General features: G+C 38.8%; 1 protein-coding gene across 2 annotated transcripts in view; it reads right to left on the minus strand.

The window, feature by feature from the left end:
• rxfp2b (relaxin family peptide receptor 2b) overlaps positions 1-9,540 on the minus strand; it is a 44,364-nt gene extending 34,824 nt beyond the window's left edge. Inside the window, exons 1-2 of one of the 2 annotated variants that reach the window (XM_017490664.3) lie at positions 9,009-9,540; positions 1,132-1,272 (exon numbers count right to left, since the gene is read on the minus strand). In XM_017490664.3, coding sequence (XP_017346153.1) covers positions 1,132-1,272; positions 9,009-9,105 — 238 coding nt within the window. In that variant the 5' untranslated portion in view covers positions 9,106-9,540. Of the gene's footprint in view, positions 1-1,131; positions 1,276-9,008 lie in introns of both variants that reach the window. The other variant, XM_017490663.3, reaches the window with a different exon arrangement.
• Between the last annotated feature and the right edge of the window lie 7,959 nt (positions 9,541-17,499).

Here is a 17,499-nt window from a genome sequence, read left to right on the forward strand (position 1 = left end):
GGGTTATGGCTCTTGGATATTGATGCTCTAAGTAGGGCCACCCTAGGTGAACAAATCTGAGGTTGAGCTGAGAGGCCAGACAAAAGACGATCCTAAAGATTCCCATGAAAGATATCAAAATTACTAAGGGTACACTGCTCAGATTAGGGTTCCCAGGACCCACCCTTGACACGGGAGGATGTCCACAAGCGAGCGTCTACTGACCGGCCACCAACATAAACCAGTAGGGTTCAGTGACATGGAGCCATTCAGTGGGCTCACCATCTGCAAGGTGCAGTGTCAGTTTGGCAATAGGCATGGACAGTTTTAAATGGACTAGCGCTTGGCAATCAATTAACCAACCAACCAATCACTCATAAAAGCTTACACATTTTACCTTAATGTTTATTGTGCTTATTTAACAACTGCCCTTAAACTTCTATTATAAGGGAACAAAAAAGAAAAGAAAAAAATGACCCAGTGAATGACCCAGATGTGTATCAGCAATTACTGGGTAGATTAATGATTGCCATTAATGTCTAATGTACTGTTCGTGTGGCTCACTATGTACTTTTAGACACACACACAAAAAAAAACAGCAAGCAAGAGTGTGACGGCAAAGAAGGATGACCTTGCATTGGAAGAAAATCAGAAGGATTTAAAAACATTTTAATGTTAATGTTAATCACCCCAAATTAATTTCTGCTCATAATGTACTTGCATTTTGATTTTTTAAAAATAATTTCATGGAAAAAAATTGGTTATTTTACCGCGTGCCAAGAAAAAAAAAATATATTAAGAAGCAATTTCCTTGTTTCCCCATTTTATATTTTGAAAAGAAAAATGAACAAACGCAACGTCTCAGTAGAGTAAAATGTATATATGGAATCTTCCTATATGCTACAGATGAGGTAGATAAAAATGTACGTAGATTTAAATAAAAGTCTAAAAAAAAATATCTTTGGAGTAGTATTCCATTAAGGAACACACTCGGTCCAGTTCCATCCACTGAGGTTTTCACATAAAAGCTACTATACACACTTGCAGACATCCAGGTCATGATCCCCAACCAGCAAAGTGGAGTGTAAGACAGAGTAGGAAAGCATGTGTGTATATATAAATATGTTTGTGTTTGTGTGTGTGGCCACTAACCACAGTGCTCCTCGTCGGCTCCGTTAGGACAGTTTTCTTGGCCGTTACAGTGCAGCACCTGAGGCAGACACACACTCACATTTCCACACGGGAAGTGGCCAAGTGGGCAGATCTCAGATGTTAACCATGTGCTACCAAGCCCTGCTGCCGAGAAACACCCACACACACACACACACACACACACACACACACACCTGCTCATTTACATACAGATTTACAATGTCACTTAAGATTAACTGAAAAGTTATTTTAAAAAAACATCAATTTGGCATTTTGATAAAGATGGAGGTGCAAGCAGGATATTCCAGCTTCTCAGTAATTATCTTTCTCTATATCAAGTGTTTCCCCAAAACAGCTTTTTGTTCTGTCAAGATCACAAGAAAACAAGAAAATAAAAAAATAATAATAATAATAATGCATGGCCTCTTACGGCTTCTATACTACAGACCAGTTTTCAGATAAAAAAACATTACTGAGCTTGCCTGGGACCTACAGAGACCGTGGATTTCCTTATAAAGCTGTGACTGTACATGGAAGAGTTAATACAGTTCTAAAGGCAAAGCCAATCAGTATGTAGGTTTTTAGATCAAAGCTCTTTATATCTGGGTGGCATGGTGACTCGGTGCTACCGCACAGCTTCAGGATTTCCAGTTCAGTCCCGACCCGAGTTTCATACAGTGTGTTCTCCAAATGTCTGCACGAGTTTCTTGTTCACTCGCAGGTACTCATACTAATTAGACATGATTATCCTGGTACCCAAATGGTGTGGAATAAACTTTCCCCTGGCTGTCCAAACAGCTCAATCACTAGTATTCAAATAAACACTGAAGACTTACTTCTTCACTATACACTTGAATCAGCACTTATTGAATCTACTACAAATTATTTCACCTAATTATCACTTATTTAATCTATTACAAAGGTGTTTACTTTTGATGATGTACGAACCTGCTCTAACGGAGGAGGTTTTAGCTCAGTGGTATTGATTAGGCCCTGGCCTAGTGACCCAACCCTGAGGATATGTTTTTGATAGAGACTACATACCACTTCTACAACCTGCTTTGGATAAGGACATCTACTAAATGCTGTAAATGTAGAGCTAGAGAGAAAAGCAAAATCTTTGCCCTAGACAGCAGGGTAAATTATACCCTCTTGGACTCCTGGTAATGGGCTTTGGGGATCTACTGATGATATGGGGGAAAAATGTAAGCAGCTTGACTAAGCATGTTGTCTAGTACCATTTCTATCAATATTCTGCATCAATATCTTGCAGAATATACCTCTATAAATATTATACATACAGTATATGCATATCTGATATTTAAATTCTGTAATATACAGCGGGGGGAACTAAGTATTGAACGCGTCGACATATTTTCCAGTAAATAAATTTCCAATGAGGCTATTCACATGAAATTTTCACCAGGCTCTGGTGTTAACTCATGAAATCCGGAAATATAAAGACTTCACGACATTCACAAGAAAGTCTATAAATAAAGTCGTGTGTAATAAAGTGGAATGACACGGGAGGAAAGTATCGAACACGAAAGTAATTATACCTCCTGTGTGTGCAAATGAATATCAGCTGGGTTAGTAAATTGGTATTAACTCGAGAAATCCACACATTAAAGTCCATAAATGAAGTTATGTTTAATAAAGTGCAATGACACAGGGAAAAAAAAGTATTGAACACTACTCTGACTATTCTTCTGAATCCCTGGTCAGAAATCTTGCGAGGAGCTCCTGTGCCTGGCCGGTTGATGACGGAGTGATGTTCCATTTGTGGATAACGGCCCCAGTGGTGCTTACTGGAGGACTCAGAAGTTTTGAAATACATCTGTATCCGATTCCATCGATATGTTTCGCAACAATAAAGTTGTGAAGGTCTTGGGAGAGCTCTTTGCTTTTATCCATCATGAGATGTTTCTTGTGTGACAGCTTGGTAACGAAAAGCCTTTTTATAGCCCATCAATTTACTAACCGAGCTGCTATTAGTTTAAACACACCGGAGGTACAATTACTTTCGTGTTCGATACTTTCCTCCCGTGTCATTCCACTTTATTACACATGACTTTATTTATAGACTTTGTTGTGAATGTTGTGAAGTCTTTATATTTACGGATTTCATGAGTTAACACCAGAGCCTGGTGAAAATTTCATGTGAATAGCCTCATTGGAAATATATTTAATGAAAAAAAGGTTGACGCGTTCGATACTTATTTCCCCCCACTGTCATAAAGATGTTTTTTTGGGTTTTGTTTTTTTTTTTTTTTCTTCCCCAATTTGAAATGGATGGAAAAAGCAAGAACAAAGACAAAGCGTGCAGTAATGCTAAACACATGACAAAAACTTGAAATCAACATCATCCCAGAACAAGAACAAAGAAAAGTTAAGGTCGCATTTCCTAAAATCTAGATAGAGATTCGAAATTTTAATTACATGACCTTATTAGACATTTGCATAGAGTAATTACTATCAATTATGGCCGACACCAAGCAAGAACAAAGTCATATTTCGTATGTCTTTCAGAGAGGTGAAGCAAGCGAGCGGATAATATCCAAGTAAATAAATTTGTCCTATCATTTTACTTTTATGTTTTATAGCATGCAGCATATCCCGGAGATTTCACACGCATTTTATGTGCTGTGAATATGATCATAAATCAATACGAGGGCTAAGTAGATATCAGGAAGTGAACCAGCGTTCCCGGATCTGATCAAACCGAACATACCAGAAGCTCTTGGGACTATTGGGTACACGTCCAAAGTCTACCAATCACATCATATGTGCATTCCATGTGCACAGACCTGAACTTTAAAACTTTATTGGTTACGGCCACTTTTACTTCACTTTAGCCTTTAAGCGAGACGTCTACCGCAGCACTGATACGTTCTCGAGCCTGCTTGTTCAGAAGGTGTTGATTCATTTCCTTTAACAGCAGCTCTGACAGTTCTGGCCATAAGATCCATCGCAGGTTTACAGTAATGAGCTTATTCTAATACATTATTGTTTCTATAGTAACAGGGACTTCTATGGCAGATGAAAAAGACAAGAAAAATATGTTGCTATGATAAGGCTTTACACATTCTCGGATTCTCGGTAACATAACAAGCGGAGAGGCTGGTCAGGGGCCGACTGGTCATAGCTGCTAAAGCATACAGTAAGGAAAAAGAATTCAGGTGTCTCTCAGATGTTCCACAACCATTGTGCTTTATTTCATACATAACAACCAGCAAAAGGACTAGACAAAAGACACACTGGTAACTGGAAAGTGGAGTACATGGCGTACATGTGACACAGTACAAGTAATACAACACTACAGACGAAACAGTAAGTTGTTTTCTGTCCATTGGCGTTTAGCTCTAAGCATTCAATTCAAATTCACTTTCTGTATTGATCTGAACACCTGACGTTCACTGCAGTCCAGATGGCGAATGCCAAGTATTTTCATTCTGAACTAGTCCTTTGTCAGCAGTAAAGTTTTTGGCAGAAATGTAAGCAATTTTTATTTTGTTATTTTAAAATGTTATTTAATGCTACAAAATGTTAAAACCCAGGATTGTTGAGATAAATACAAACACGTATACAACAGCCTTTAATATCAATCCCTCTCTCTGCATACACCCAATTATAGGTCTTATTACTCAATTATTTATCTTCCAACGATATTCAGTAATCATTATCAGTCTTTTTAGTAAATCCAGTGACACTGGATACGTTTTTGACTGTATTTCGTGATATTTCTTTAGTGCACTGATACTAGTGATACCTTTTACATCACTAGCTACGTTCTATGTAAACGTATACGCTACAGTCTCATTAAACAGACTTCGAAATCTTCTCCGTGTCAGCCAGATGACGATGAACTCCCTCTCATGATTTCTGAGTTATGTTGCCTTTTTGCTTTTGGCTTGCTTTTGGTACTGTGGCTGTAAAGCTGCATTGAGACCATCTGTATAATAAAAAAAAAAAATAATGATAAAAAAAAATCTTCTTTTTTTTAAATTCAAGTGCAAATTCTTTAACTTCACACACAAAAGGATTAAAACCATATCTTTGAAATAAATCAAAGTTTAGCTTGGGATTTACAAAGCATGTCTGAAGCTTGAAGCCAGTCAACACAAACGTTCTTCTCATTCCTTTTAGTAAGTCACACACGGTGTCTCTGCCTCGTCCTTTGGATTTTGACACCAAAGACTGTCCTTTGAAATAAAAGAAATGCCCAATCATGTCGCTGACCTGTTGCCAATTAACCTCATTAGTTTCAAAATGTTCCTCCAGCTGTTTCTTTTTAGTAACACTTACGTTTCCAGCCTTTTGTTTCCCCCGTCCCGATTTTTTTTCTCTTTTTTTTTTTTTTTTTAGACGTGTTGCGGACATAAAATTCAAAATGACCTTATTTTTTCCCTTAAAAGGGAACATTTCCTCCGTTTAAACATTTGATATGTCTTCTATGTTCTACCGGGAATAACATACGCGTTTACGAGATTCGCGAATCATCGCATTCCGTTTTTATTGACATTTTACACAGTGTCCCAACTTTTTTGGAACTGGGGTTGTATATGTCAGTGTATATGTACATATCAATATTTTAAGATCAGTCCAATACTTTACTGTGTCTAATACTGTGGATTGTGATTTAAAAAAAATAAATAAATAATTTAACAGTAGACCTATATTATTTTAGTAATTGAGCTGGTCAAAGAATTTTAAACCCTTAAAACGATTCATTGACAAGAAGACGGTTGAGAACGCCTGCTCTACACCAATGCAAATCATGACGATCCACCACCCTGCAGAACTCAGCAACAACAACTCACATAACTCTACTACTCGGATGCTTCCGAAGGTTGTGAAGTAGTGTATCAGATGTGTTAAGTTATATCCGCTGGAAACGACATCTCCAGGGCCAAAGCACAAATCATGAAATGCAGTGAAGTCCCAACTTTACTCTATTCGGTTCCCTCCATGTTCTGGAGGCTTTCAAAGACAAAGGCGTTCACATACTTAAAAGGGTTTTCCCTAATACCATAAACAGGTCATGAAGGTGTCCCGTAAACGGGCTGAAATGGCTGCAGGTTTTCATTCCAACTATTTAACCACCTGTTTAATCAGTTTATCTTGATGTTCAATCAGCTATAAGTTGTTGCTCCTGTTCAGTTGGACTTCTCTCAGACATCCAACCAGCAGCCAGCCATAACAGCTGTTTGTAGATATCACTGGACACCCCCCGTTCTGAAGGAACCCTTAAAAGTTCCATGTCGGTCCCTACAGTTGTCCTCCTCTTGGAAAATTTTCCATTCAGAACCATTTTTTTTTTTTTTTAGAACACTAGAACTACTGACCTTCCAAAGAACCCTTGAAGCCTTTCCTCAAGTTAGAGTTGTCCTTGTTATTTCTGACTTTATTACGAGGACGTCAGCCTTTTATAAATTTTTATTATTTTTTTAATGACATGTCACAAAATGATTGAACACGTACAGTCTGTTCTAACAAAATGTCCTTATTTTTAATTTGACATGCTGTAAAACCCTTAAACACCCTTAAATAAGCAACGTCACAACGGCAGACCAACACCTGTCTCCCACATGTTAAGGGAAAGACGAGAGTTGTTCTTGTTTTTGAAGGGTCCAGACAGTGCCCTGATTCTCATCTCATCAAATTCTAATTTGAATTTAATTATATTTGTATATTTAACAACAGGCAGCTTACAAGGAGAAGTCTGGAAAATCTCCCTCGGATGAAAGAGAGAAGAAAGAAATCTTCAGAGACACCAAGTAGTCAAAAAAAAAAGAATTTTTTTTTCTTTTTAAACCCCAAAAATAAAAAAAAACATGTTGATCAGGAGCACCTATTACTGCATGTAAAAGTTTAATACCCTGAGGAGCTTAGTTTCAACTTTTATTTCAAATCTAGTGATGACTCTGGCTTCCAAAACGGCCACGATCATCATTCTCGCTTATCTTTCGTTGTCACAAGTGGCACTTTTTGAGAACCACAAAAAAAAATGAAACTCAAGGCTAGCGATCTACTCTGTCTAGAAATACAAATTTCTCTCTTTCCCCAAACTGCTGCATTGTCATCATGCAACCTTCACGTCTGTGTGAGAGCAGAATTTCATTATCCGTTCCTCTACACTGTTCGAGAGATTTCAAATACATGCATGTGTGATCAAGGGAGGGAAAAAAAAACGGACGAAATATTTACTGCTTGTATTACTGTTTAGCGTCTGGCAATGAATTTATTTCCCAATAAACATTGACTTGTGCACTAAATGTGAATTAACAATCCAGTGTGGGAATGGTTTTCCACTCTGAAGATCTCGGGGTGCATTAATTCGTCCACAGATCAAATTTTCCTTTAAAACCAATTTCCAAATTCACATCAAGACAGCCCTAAATCAAAGTATAATCTGTAGTGGCCAAGAATCAATCACTATTTAGATTACTTATTACTCCGTCAAATGTCTGGCAGTGAAGACCAACAATTATCTTTTATTAATATAGTATGTTCACTCTTTTAAAAAATGCAACTCAAAAATGCAGCTTTTCCACATCTGGGATATTGCGGCACTGTCAATTAATTGATCAGGCTGCATTATACGTTCTCCACCACGTCATCAGTGATAAAGGAATTGATGAATTCACTGTCACACAGAGAATATGGCACCTGAACCGCCTGAACAGGTCGAGCAGAAGTGTGTCACACTGAGGTTTCCTAAGGTTACGGGTTCTGCTTGATTTCCTTTCCTTTCTCATGGAAACGCTGAACTTTTAAACATCTCTCACACACACAGATACACACAGACACCCCCCCCCCCCCACACACACACACACACACACGCACACACACACACACGCACACACACAAAACCAGTTGCACTGACATGTTCAAATATAGAAACTAAGTGAGACTGTGTAAATGTCCGAAACAACCATTACTATTATTACTATTATTATTATTATTATTATTATTATTATTATTATTATTAGTAGTAGTAGTAGTAGTAGTAGTAGTAGTAGTAATATATCCAGCAAATGGATTTAATTAAAATGATTTAATCTGACATCAAACAGTACAAGTCAAACGTGATTTTTGGGAGTTTAGCTTAGTTAAAGTAAATTCTATTTGCCATAATAATAATAACAACAACAAAAACAACAACAACAGCAACAACAACAATAATAATAATAATAATAATAATAATAATAATAATAATAATGCAATCTGTACATAAAAATACAAACAATTAATAAAAATTTATTATTAATGTGCTGTTTAACTGATTTGTTTTTTCTCTTGTTATTATTATTATTATTATTATTATTATTATTATCGCTATTATTTATTGTATCTATATAGATGTATTATCTATATTTTTATTATCATTATTATCATGCAATCTGTACATAAAAATACAAATAATGAATAAAAATGTATTATTAATGTGCTGTTTAACGGATTTGTTTTTCTTCTTCCTGTTATTATTACTATTATTATTATTATTATTATTATTATTATTATTATTATTATTATTGCTATTATTTATTTTATCTATATCGATGTATTATCTATATTTTATTATTGTTATTATTATTATTAGTAGTAGTAGTATTAACATTATTATCATTATTATTATTATTATTATTATTAGTAGTAGTAGTAGTAGTAGTAGTATTAACATTATTATCATTATTATTATTATTATTATTAGTAGTAGTAGTAGTAGTAGTATTAACATTATTATTATCATTATTATTATTATTATTATTATTATTATTATTATTAACATTATTATTATTTATGTTTTAATCTCCAATAATAAGGAAGAATAGTTGTAGGGCTTCTTCCTCACCCCACACAGTGCCTGGTCTTACCTCTGATTGTGGTCATGAGCACGAGGAGACACGGCACCGCTGGAAGAAGAATATCCGAGCAGAAGGAATATCCGGCGCGGTGACTGACCGAGCTCATGATGGCTGTGTGCACAGAGTTCCACTCAAACCTCAGCTTCACACACACCTTCTGCGCGTCTCAGCTTCACACACAGTCTTCTCTAAGCTCCATGCCATGAGCCCTGAATGCAGCATGTTCAGGAGGAAAGTGCTCCAAACCACCAAAGTGACTGAATGAACACCTCGCTCGGGCTACACATACACACCCACCCACACACACGCGCGCGCGCGCGCACACACACACACTCACACACACCCACACACGCACACACACACACACACACGCGCACACCCACACACGCGCGCGCAAACACACACACCCACACACACACGCGCACACCCACACACGCGCGCGCACTCGTCTATCCTGAGCTTTTCGGTAATAAAATAATATAATAAGACATAAACGCACTCCACTCTATTATTTATTTATCTGTTTTTCCCAACGGGAGTCGTTTCATAAAGTTATTATGGAGAAAATTACTTTAGTAAATAAAGCGGTTGAAGTGACAAACCAATCAGCTATGAGATGATAATAATAATAATAATAATAATAATAATAATAATAATAATAATAATAATAATAAGAGGAAGAAGAAGAAGAAGAAGAAGAAGAAGCAGAAGAAGAAGTAGGGGAGAGCGGGGTATGTTGTCACACGTTTCACTGTTTCTCTGGCGTGATACACTACAATCGAATAATTACCATACCATTTATACCAAATGAAGGAATAACATATTAGGCCCATATTTTGTATTTATTTTGTTCTCATACCACAGTGCAGTTGAATCCTTGAATCTGATTGGTTAGAAGGTGTGCATTATTTTCATATAGCCAGAGGTCTCGGACAGTAGTTCTGCCTGTAACACGGCCAACAGGTTTATATTTAATGTTTGAATTTAAATGGAAATTTAAAGGACACAGTCAGACACATTCACACATCACGGGCAATTTGGAAATGCCAATAAGTCTTTGGACTGGGAGAGGAAACCGGAGTACCCGGAGGAAACCACCGAAGCACTGGGAGAACATGCACACTGTGTGCACACGGGCGGAGGACGCAGGGTGCGAATTAAGGGTGGTGGTCTGGGGGTGGTGTCAAAACAAGAAGGGGGGGGGGTCTTGAAATTTTCACATGCTACTAAGTTTTCATAGTGAAAAATAGTTCTGAAAAGAAAATGTCAATATAAATTTGACACCCCTCCCCCCTAAAATGGGTCATACTATTGTCAGACTCGTACTATAATGCATGAGCGCGCCCAGTAGGCTAAATGCAGGAAATACCACACACACGGTCATGCAGTCAGTTGGTCAATGCAACGGAGATAGCACAGGAGATACCGTAAATGTTTGAAAGACACGTTTTCTTGGAAAATAAATGTTGTGATCTATATATAGATGTATCTCAAGCCTAAATTTCCTGCACAGTTCGTTACAATGAAATGTTTAAGGGGGAATGATTAAGATGAAGTTTACCTACTGTCTTGAGGCGACTTTAAGTCTTGAGTGTGAATGAAGCGAGCTGATAAAACAGTGTCAATTTAAAGAGCATACAGTATGACTCTGAATTTAAACTAATATTTTACGACCACCAAAAATGTCGATTAGACCGTATACGTTACTCACCGCGTGTATATTAACTGGCGCTTAAGCTTGCGCAGGAAGTTACGTCCTTCACTATAGTATCAGTAAGGTATGCATTCTCTCACGATCGTCCACTCAGCAGTGACACTATTCGTCACGTAAAGCCGAACAGCATTGTATGAATTATAACATTTAAAGTGTTGTGTTCACGTGAATGTTTTCAGGATGTGGCACCGTGGTTCACCGAAGAACGTATCTGCATTACACAAACTGATTTTCAGTGAAAAACAAAGACAAACAAAGGAAAATGTAATCAGTGGAATCATTGATGCGGGGAATTTTTATTTTTTTTTCGTTAGGAGACGATTATTTCTCATGTATGAAAGGAGTCACAGGTGTCTCAGGTCTCAGTCACAGTGCTTTGTACAGACAGAGAAAACTGACAGAAAAACTGCAGTCAAGAAGCAGGTCCCTTACACAGACAGACTCCAGAGGGGCTTTGAGCTCATGCCCTTTCACCCTAATGGTGCATAAGTACTCTCTTGGCAGGCGTTTATAATTATTATGATTTATATGACCTTCTGAAAAGAAAAAAAAAAGATGTAAACTTATGACTCAACCGTAGCACGTTGATAAACAATATCCTCTTCAGCAAGGCGAAACTGGCTCAGCCGGCTTCGGGAACTGGTTTGGGTTGGATTTGGTTATAAGAGCTGCATAGCTACAGTCGCAGGAGCCTCCTGTGATGCATGGGTGGCTTATCTTCACCCTTTCAGCTACAGATTAGAGCAGGCTGGGAACAAGATCCAGGAAGACCTTGCATCATGAAACAGAGTTCACCTTTTTGTGTGTGTGTATAGGGTCTAGCTATGGACTATCCTCTCATGCAGGGTGCATTCCTGCCTTGTTCCCAGTGTTCCCAGGATGTACAGTGTCCTCCACTAATATCGGCCCCCTTGGTAAATATGAGCAAAGAAGGCTGTGAAAAACTGTCTTTACTGTTTAACCTTCTTTTGTTTACAAAATGCACAAAAATACTCTGCTCTTTAACTCTATTTATTATAATATATTTAACTTTGCCACAATTATTGGCACCCTTTTGGTAAATACTTTGTGCTAGCTCCCTTTGCCGAGATGACAGCTCTGAGTCTTCTCCTATGACGCCTGATGAGGTTGGAGAATACATGGTGAGGGATCTGAGTCCGTTCCTCCGTACAGAATCTCTCCAGATCCTTCACATTTCGAGGTCCACGCTGGTGGACTCTCCTCTTCAGTTCACCCCACAGGGTTTCTATGGGGTTCAGGTCAGGGGACTGGGATGGTCATGGCAGGACCTTGATTTTGTGGTCAGTAAACCATTTCTGTGTTGATTTCGATGTATGTTTTAGATCATTGTCCTGCTGGAAGATCCAACCACGGCCCATTTGAATCTTTCTGGCAGAAGCAGTCAGGTTTTCATTTAATATTGCTATTTGATGTTGCCTAGTAACGGGGACGCTGGGGAGTTTAACGCCGCTCCGGCTGGCTCGTTTTTCATTTGGTATTTTTGAAATGAATTGCAAATTCAGTGTAAATATTGCCTGATTTGATTATTTAGTGTTTTAGTTCAGTTGGATCGTTGTAAGTTAGTGGCATTTTTATTTGTATTCTGTCACGTTTTACTATGTTCTGTCTGGAGACATTGCGATTCGAATCACAGAGATAGCTTTGAGATTTCTCTGCTGATAACCATCGAACTGCTTGAGGTGGATTACAGTGAAGTCTGGCTGAAGTTGGCTGCTGTCCACGCCGAAAACCCTCCATCTGATTAGCAAAGATGCAGAAATACTCAGCAGGCGAAATTTACCGTCTGTGGGGGAGCTATGAGCCTCCTGTAGAGCTCCTCTTCCAACGCGAAATTCTTTGGCGTGCAAAATACATCCATCAAGGATCTCGTCAAAAGACGGATAAAGTGATCAAGAAGAATGAGTTCAATACTATTCCCTCCCTCTGGTCTCTAAACCGTTGTCACTCAATGATCTCTGACAGATACGGTGTTGACTGCGGTGTACTATAGCCTCTCTGCCTAGGTCAGATGTGCACACGCACACTGAAATTTGGATTATACAATATTCGGTCTTCCACTAACAAAGCAGCTCTGGTCAGTGACTTTATTACCGACCATAAACTGGGTTTTCTAGGCCTCACAGAAACCTGGCAGCAAAACAATGACTATCTACATCTTAATCAGGCAGCCCTCCGGGATTTGTTTACAACTGTTAATCCCTGTAAATCCTGCCTGATCAATCCTCCTCTGAACTGCTGGCCGTCAAACTCCATGGATCTACACCCACTGTTACTGCGGTACTGTACAGACCGCCTCAGCCTTCAAATGAACTTTCAACTATACTAACGACTCTGAATACAGTGTCTCCGAATGGGATCCTGATGGGTGAGTTTATCCTCCGTTTGGATAATTCTTCCAACTTATTTAGAAGACACTTCATGGCCATGCTTGATCGCTCTGGTATTACCCAATATGTAGACTTTTCAACCCACAACAAAGGCCATATTTTAGATCAGGTCTGCTGCACCGGTATTCCACCGTGCCACATCAATGCTGCTGAACTACCCATCTCACACCACAAAGCTGTGCTGTTTGACACCTACCTGCCTGTCATCAAATCAAAACTTCTGCGCGTCATGTCATATCACAACGTTAACAAGGTCAAGCCAGAGGAGTTGACCACTCTAATGAACTCCTATCCCTGCCCTGCTCCTAATGCTTCATTAGGGGATCTAGTGAGCCATTACAACTCCTGCTTGTCCTCTGCACTTAACAGTCTTTGTTCACACTGCACCTTGGAATACATCTAAACTCCACCAGATGAAGTCCATGGGTCGGCATCTGGAGCGGTTATGAAAAAGGACTGGTCTTGTGGTACATAAAGAGATGTATTCTGATCACGTACTTCAGTACAAAAATACCCTTTCTGTTGCAAAAACATCACATGGTGCAAATATCATCAGTGCGGGAGAAGGAAACACCAGAGATCTTTTTTCCACCGTGAATGGACGACTTAAACCATCTGATAACTCCATTCATCTGAATCTCTCTGATGAACGCCGTTCGGCCTTCCTGAAAATTTTCCACTCTAGCATTCATCAACGACTGACTTGTTCGATTAATGAGCGAAAGAAATCATGCTCGCCGAACCCTACGGGCCCTCCACATACCAGTGCATTTAGTCATTTCAGTCTCCCAGTGGAAAGTAGCATCTACACGAATGACTTGAATCTCATCATGAAGTGCAATTCCTCCACCTGTCAACTGGATCCTGCTCCAACCAACTTACTTAAAGTGTGCCTGCCCTCTATCTCACCTCTGATCCCTCGATAATGAACACTTCTCTCACCACTGGTGTGGTCCCCTCTTCATTAAAAACTGCCATTGTCAGGCCAACACTGAAAAAGCCAGGACTGGATCCTGATGACTTCAATAATCATCGACCCGTCTCTAACCGTGTGGGGCACAGATTAAAAGTCTGAGAGCACGGTTTACACACGGCTGTTTTTCTTTCTTTTTTTTTTCTTACTTGACACTAGGGGGGCTCCGTAAAAGGTTAAACAATAAAGAGAATTTTTTCACAGCCTTCTTTGCTCATACTTACCAAGGTTAAATATATCATATATATATTATATCACCTCAATGTCCCTATTCTGAGAGTGGGCAGTAATTTCAAATGGCAAAATCTGTGAAACTGTTTAGTTTATATTATTTCAGTTAGCCAATAACTAAAAAAAATACTAATTAATTAATTAATTAATTAAGGGATGTGTTCATTTAAACATTGAGAAATCATAACACTGACCTTTTAGGAACCTCATCATAGCACAACCGCTGTGCAGAGCAATGTTATTTGACATGTACTTATCCGGCTGCACTGTTTTATGTGAATCACCAGAATAAGTATTTGGAACCAGGCACGTGCACACATAGACATCAAAGGGGGCTTGAACACATGAGACACACAGACAGGAAGTAGCAGCTCCTCCCAGCTCCTGTTCCATAAAACAATTCCTCCTATTCCTCCTAATGTACTGTACTTAATGGAGACACTACAGGTGACTACAGTAAAAATTTGCGTCTAATAACGTCATCACAATCGCCATATTGATATGCAAATTAGGCGTGTACTAATTAATATGCGCCACTTTGCATATATTTGAAAATGCACTGTGGGTGAACAGGATAAACAAAACGACTAAAGCACATCATCACAAAAACATCACAAAGACTTACATCGAGTCTTTTCCTCTGAAAAGTTACGTTTAAACATGCACGTGCGCTTGTTCTGTGTAGTTTAGAAGAAATCTACAGATGCAGACGGAGGGTAGTAGGCTTAAAACAAACACCATCCAAATGCGCATTTTGGACATTTTCTTTCCATTCGAGTAAAAGAAGACGTGGAAGCAAAACACACCAAAAATCTCAAAATTGACCACTACATGAAAATAAAGTATCTTTTGAGTGTCAGGGAATGAAAATAAATTGATAAGGACGTCAGCGTTGTGTTGATATATTTAACGTTTTGTTGATTTATTTATTTATTTATTTATTTGAATAAACAATTATGAGATGTCCTTTATTTCCGCTTGAGCTCCTTCCTCCCAAAATATCTGTGCACGTCCCTGTTTGGAAAATATTTCAGGAGGGTTCAAACCTAACACCAACCCAAGCTACAATCTCTCCATGACTTTTTTTTTTCTAAGAGTGCAGCCGACAGACAAACCCAGAGTTGTGTATGTCATATCAGAATTAAACTGAACCCCAGTTCTCAGAATGCACTGCGGCCTACAAACATGGCCACCACGGCCTACATCCCCAACATGCTCCATGTCACACTTCAACTCACCTGATTAGTGACTGTTTGCATGTGGACTCCATCATACATGCTCACGCGCATGCATACACATACTATAAAAAAACAAAAACAACAGGGTGTGAAGTATCCCCCTGTGTTTCACTGCTGATATACTAATCCTTGTTCTAGGGCGGCTGTGGATCAGGTGGTAGAGCGGGTCGTCCACTAATCGTAGGGTTGGTGGTTCGATTCCCGGCCCACGTGACTCCACATGTCGAAGTGTTCTTGGGCGAGACACTGAACCCCAAGTTGCTCCCGATGGCAAGTTAGCGCCTCGCATGGCAGCTCTGCTACCACTGGTGTGTGTGTGTGAATGGGTGAATGAGACACAGTGTAAAGCGCTTTGGATAAAAGCGCTATATAAGTGTACCATTTACCATTTGTTAATTTTCTGCATGCTATTCTAATTTTTTAAATTTCTTTTGATCTTACTTGTTTTCTGTTTTTTGGAATCCGGTTTTGTCTGCCCCAGTCTATTTGTTTATTGCCTGACCCCCTGCCTGTTTTAACCAAAACTCTCATGTATCATTTAGGATCTGTTTGCCTGGTGTTTTTTTTATTTTATTTTAAATAAAGCATTTACCTGCATCTGTAGCTGTATCTACCATCTGACTGTGTGGATGCAGGACCCACACAAATCTCTACAATGGAAGTTTACAGGTGTGAATAATCCTTAATTGACTTTGGCCATAAGTAAATATATGTCACTTCACTAAAAAGATAATTCTGCTTTATCAAGCCGAGCTGGCTTGTTTACAATTACAGCATTTGGCAGAAGCCCCTATTCAGAGCAAGATGAGGGTTATGGGACTTGCTCAAGGGGTCAGCGGTGATAGCTTGGTGGTTCTGGGATTTGTTCTCACAACTTTTTGATGAAATGCTGTACAACTGCTATCCAACTTTCCCTGGACGTTTTTCTTAATGTTTTCAGCAGGAAATTAGTTGGAAAATGGACAGATCGTTTCAATCGAATTCACTTGGAAGTCATATCAACTGTCCGTAAAGCCCCATTACATCATTTATGCTCCACACTCGGTAAAAGACCGCATCATCATTTGGAGAAACGGAACAACGTCCTCGCACTTACCACACCATGTCGAATGCAATACAGCTTTGATTGCACTTCAGTATGGCTTACAATCAGTTGTGTAAATCCACATGTATCGTCCTTCAGCAGTGTGAAAACAATGCTATGAAAAATACAGGCCTACAACGTGCACACAGGTGCACTTTATTTCTCTTCTTTGAAGCAGTACAGAAATGTTTCAGTTAAAGAATCCTACATAGGTCATTTAATGCCATGTGTTTAGCATGGGTCCATGTTAGTCATATTGTGCAGGGAACATTTTTAGCTCTAAATGAAACCCCGCATTATCCACAGTTTCATACTGTCAGTTTGTTTATACAGAGGCAGCGAAATGAATCATTTTTGCCAAATGCACTGAATCCACTTTGATCTCTGATCTCAGAATCGATTCATTTGCCAACAGTGATTTTCAGTTGTACTTATTTAGGGTAACAAAGTTAACACGGTTCAGCTGGGGCTCATATTTTGAAGTGGTGTCGAGCAGCTTTTACCGAAATAACATTCACGTAGTCGCATGCCGTGCTTAATCATGCTACGTTCGATACAGTCCTTTTTAAAATGTACGAGGACTTTACGTATCCGGTATTTTAACGTATTTACGTTTAAGGTACGTTTTCGAACATTGTGACATTCATTTAAAACATTACAATGTTGAAGACTGTAACTCAAAATTATACACTGTGGTCTAGTGCAAGTTAAAAACAAAACAAAACAAAACAAAACAAAAAAACGAACTGGATACAGCAGGTAAACCCACAGAGTAGGAAGAGAATTTACGACAATTCAATGTATAATGTGTGCTAAAAACACTTGCTAAGCGGTGGCGAGCATCCAAAACTG

The sequence above is a fragment of the Ictalurus punctatus genome, chromosome 17 (genome assembly GCF_001660625.3).
Source record: "Ictalurus punctatus breed USDA103 chromosome 17, Coco_2.0, whole genome shotgun sequence".
NCBI lineage: Eukaryota > Metazoa > Chordata > Actinopteri > Siluriformes > Ictaluridae > Ictalurus > Ictalurus punctatus.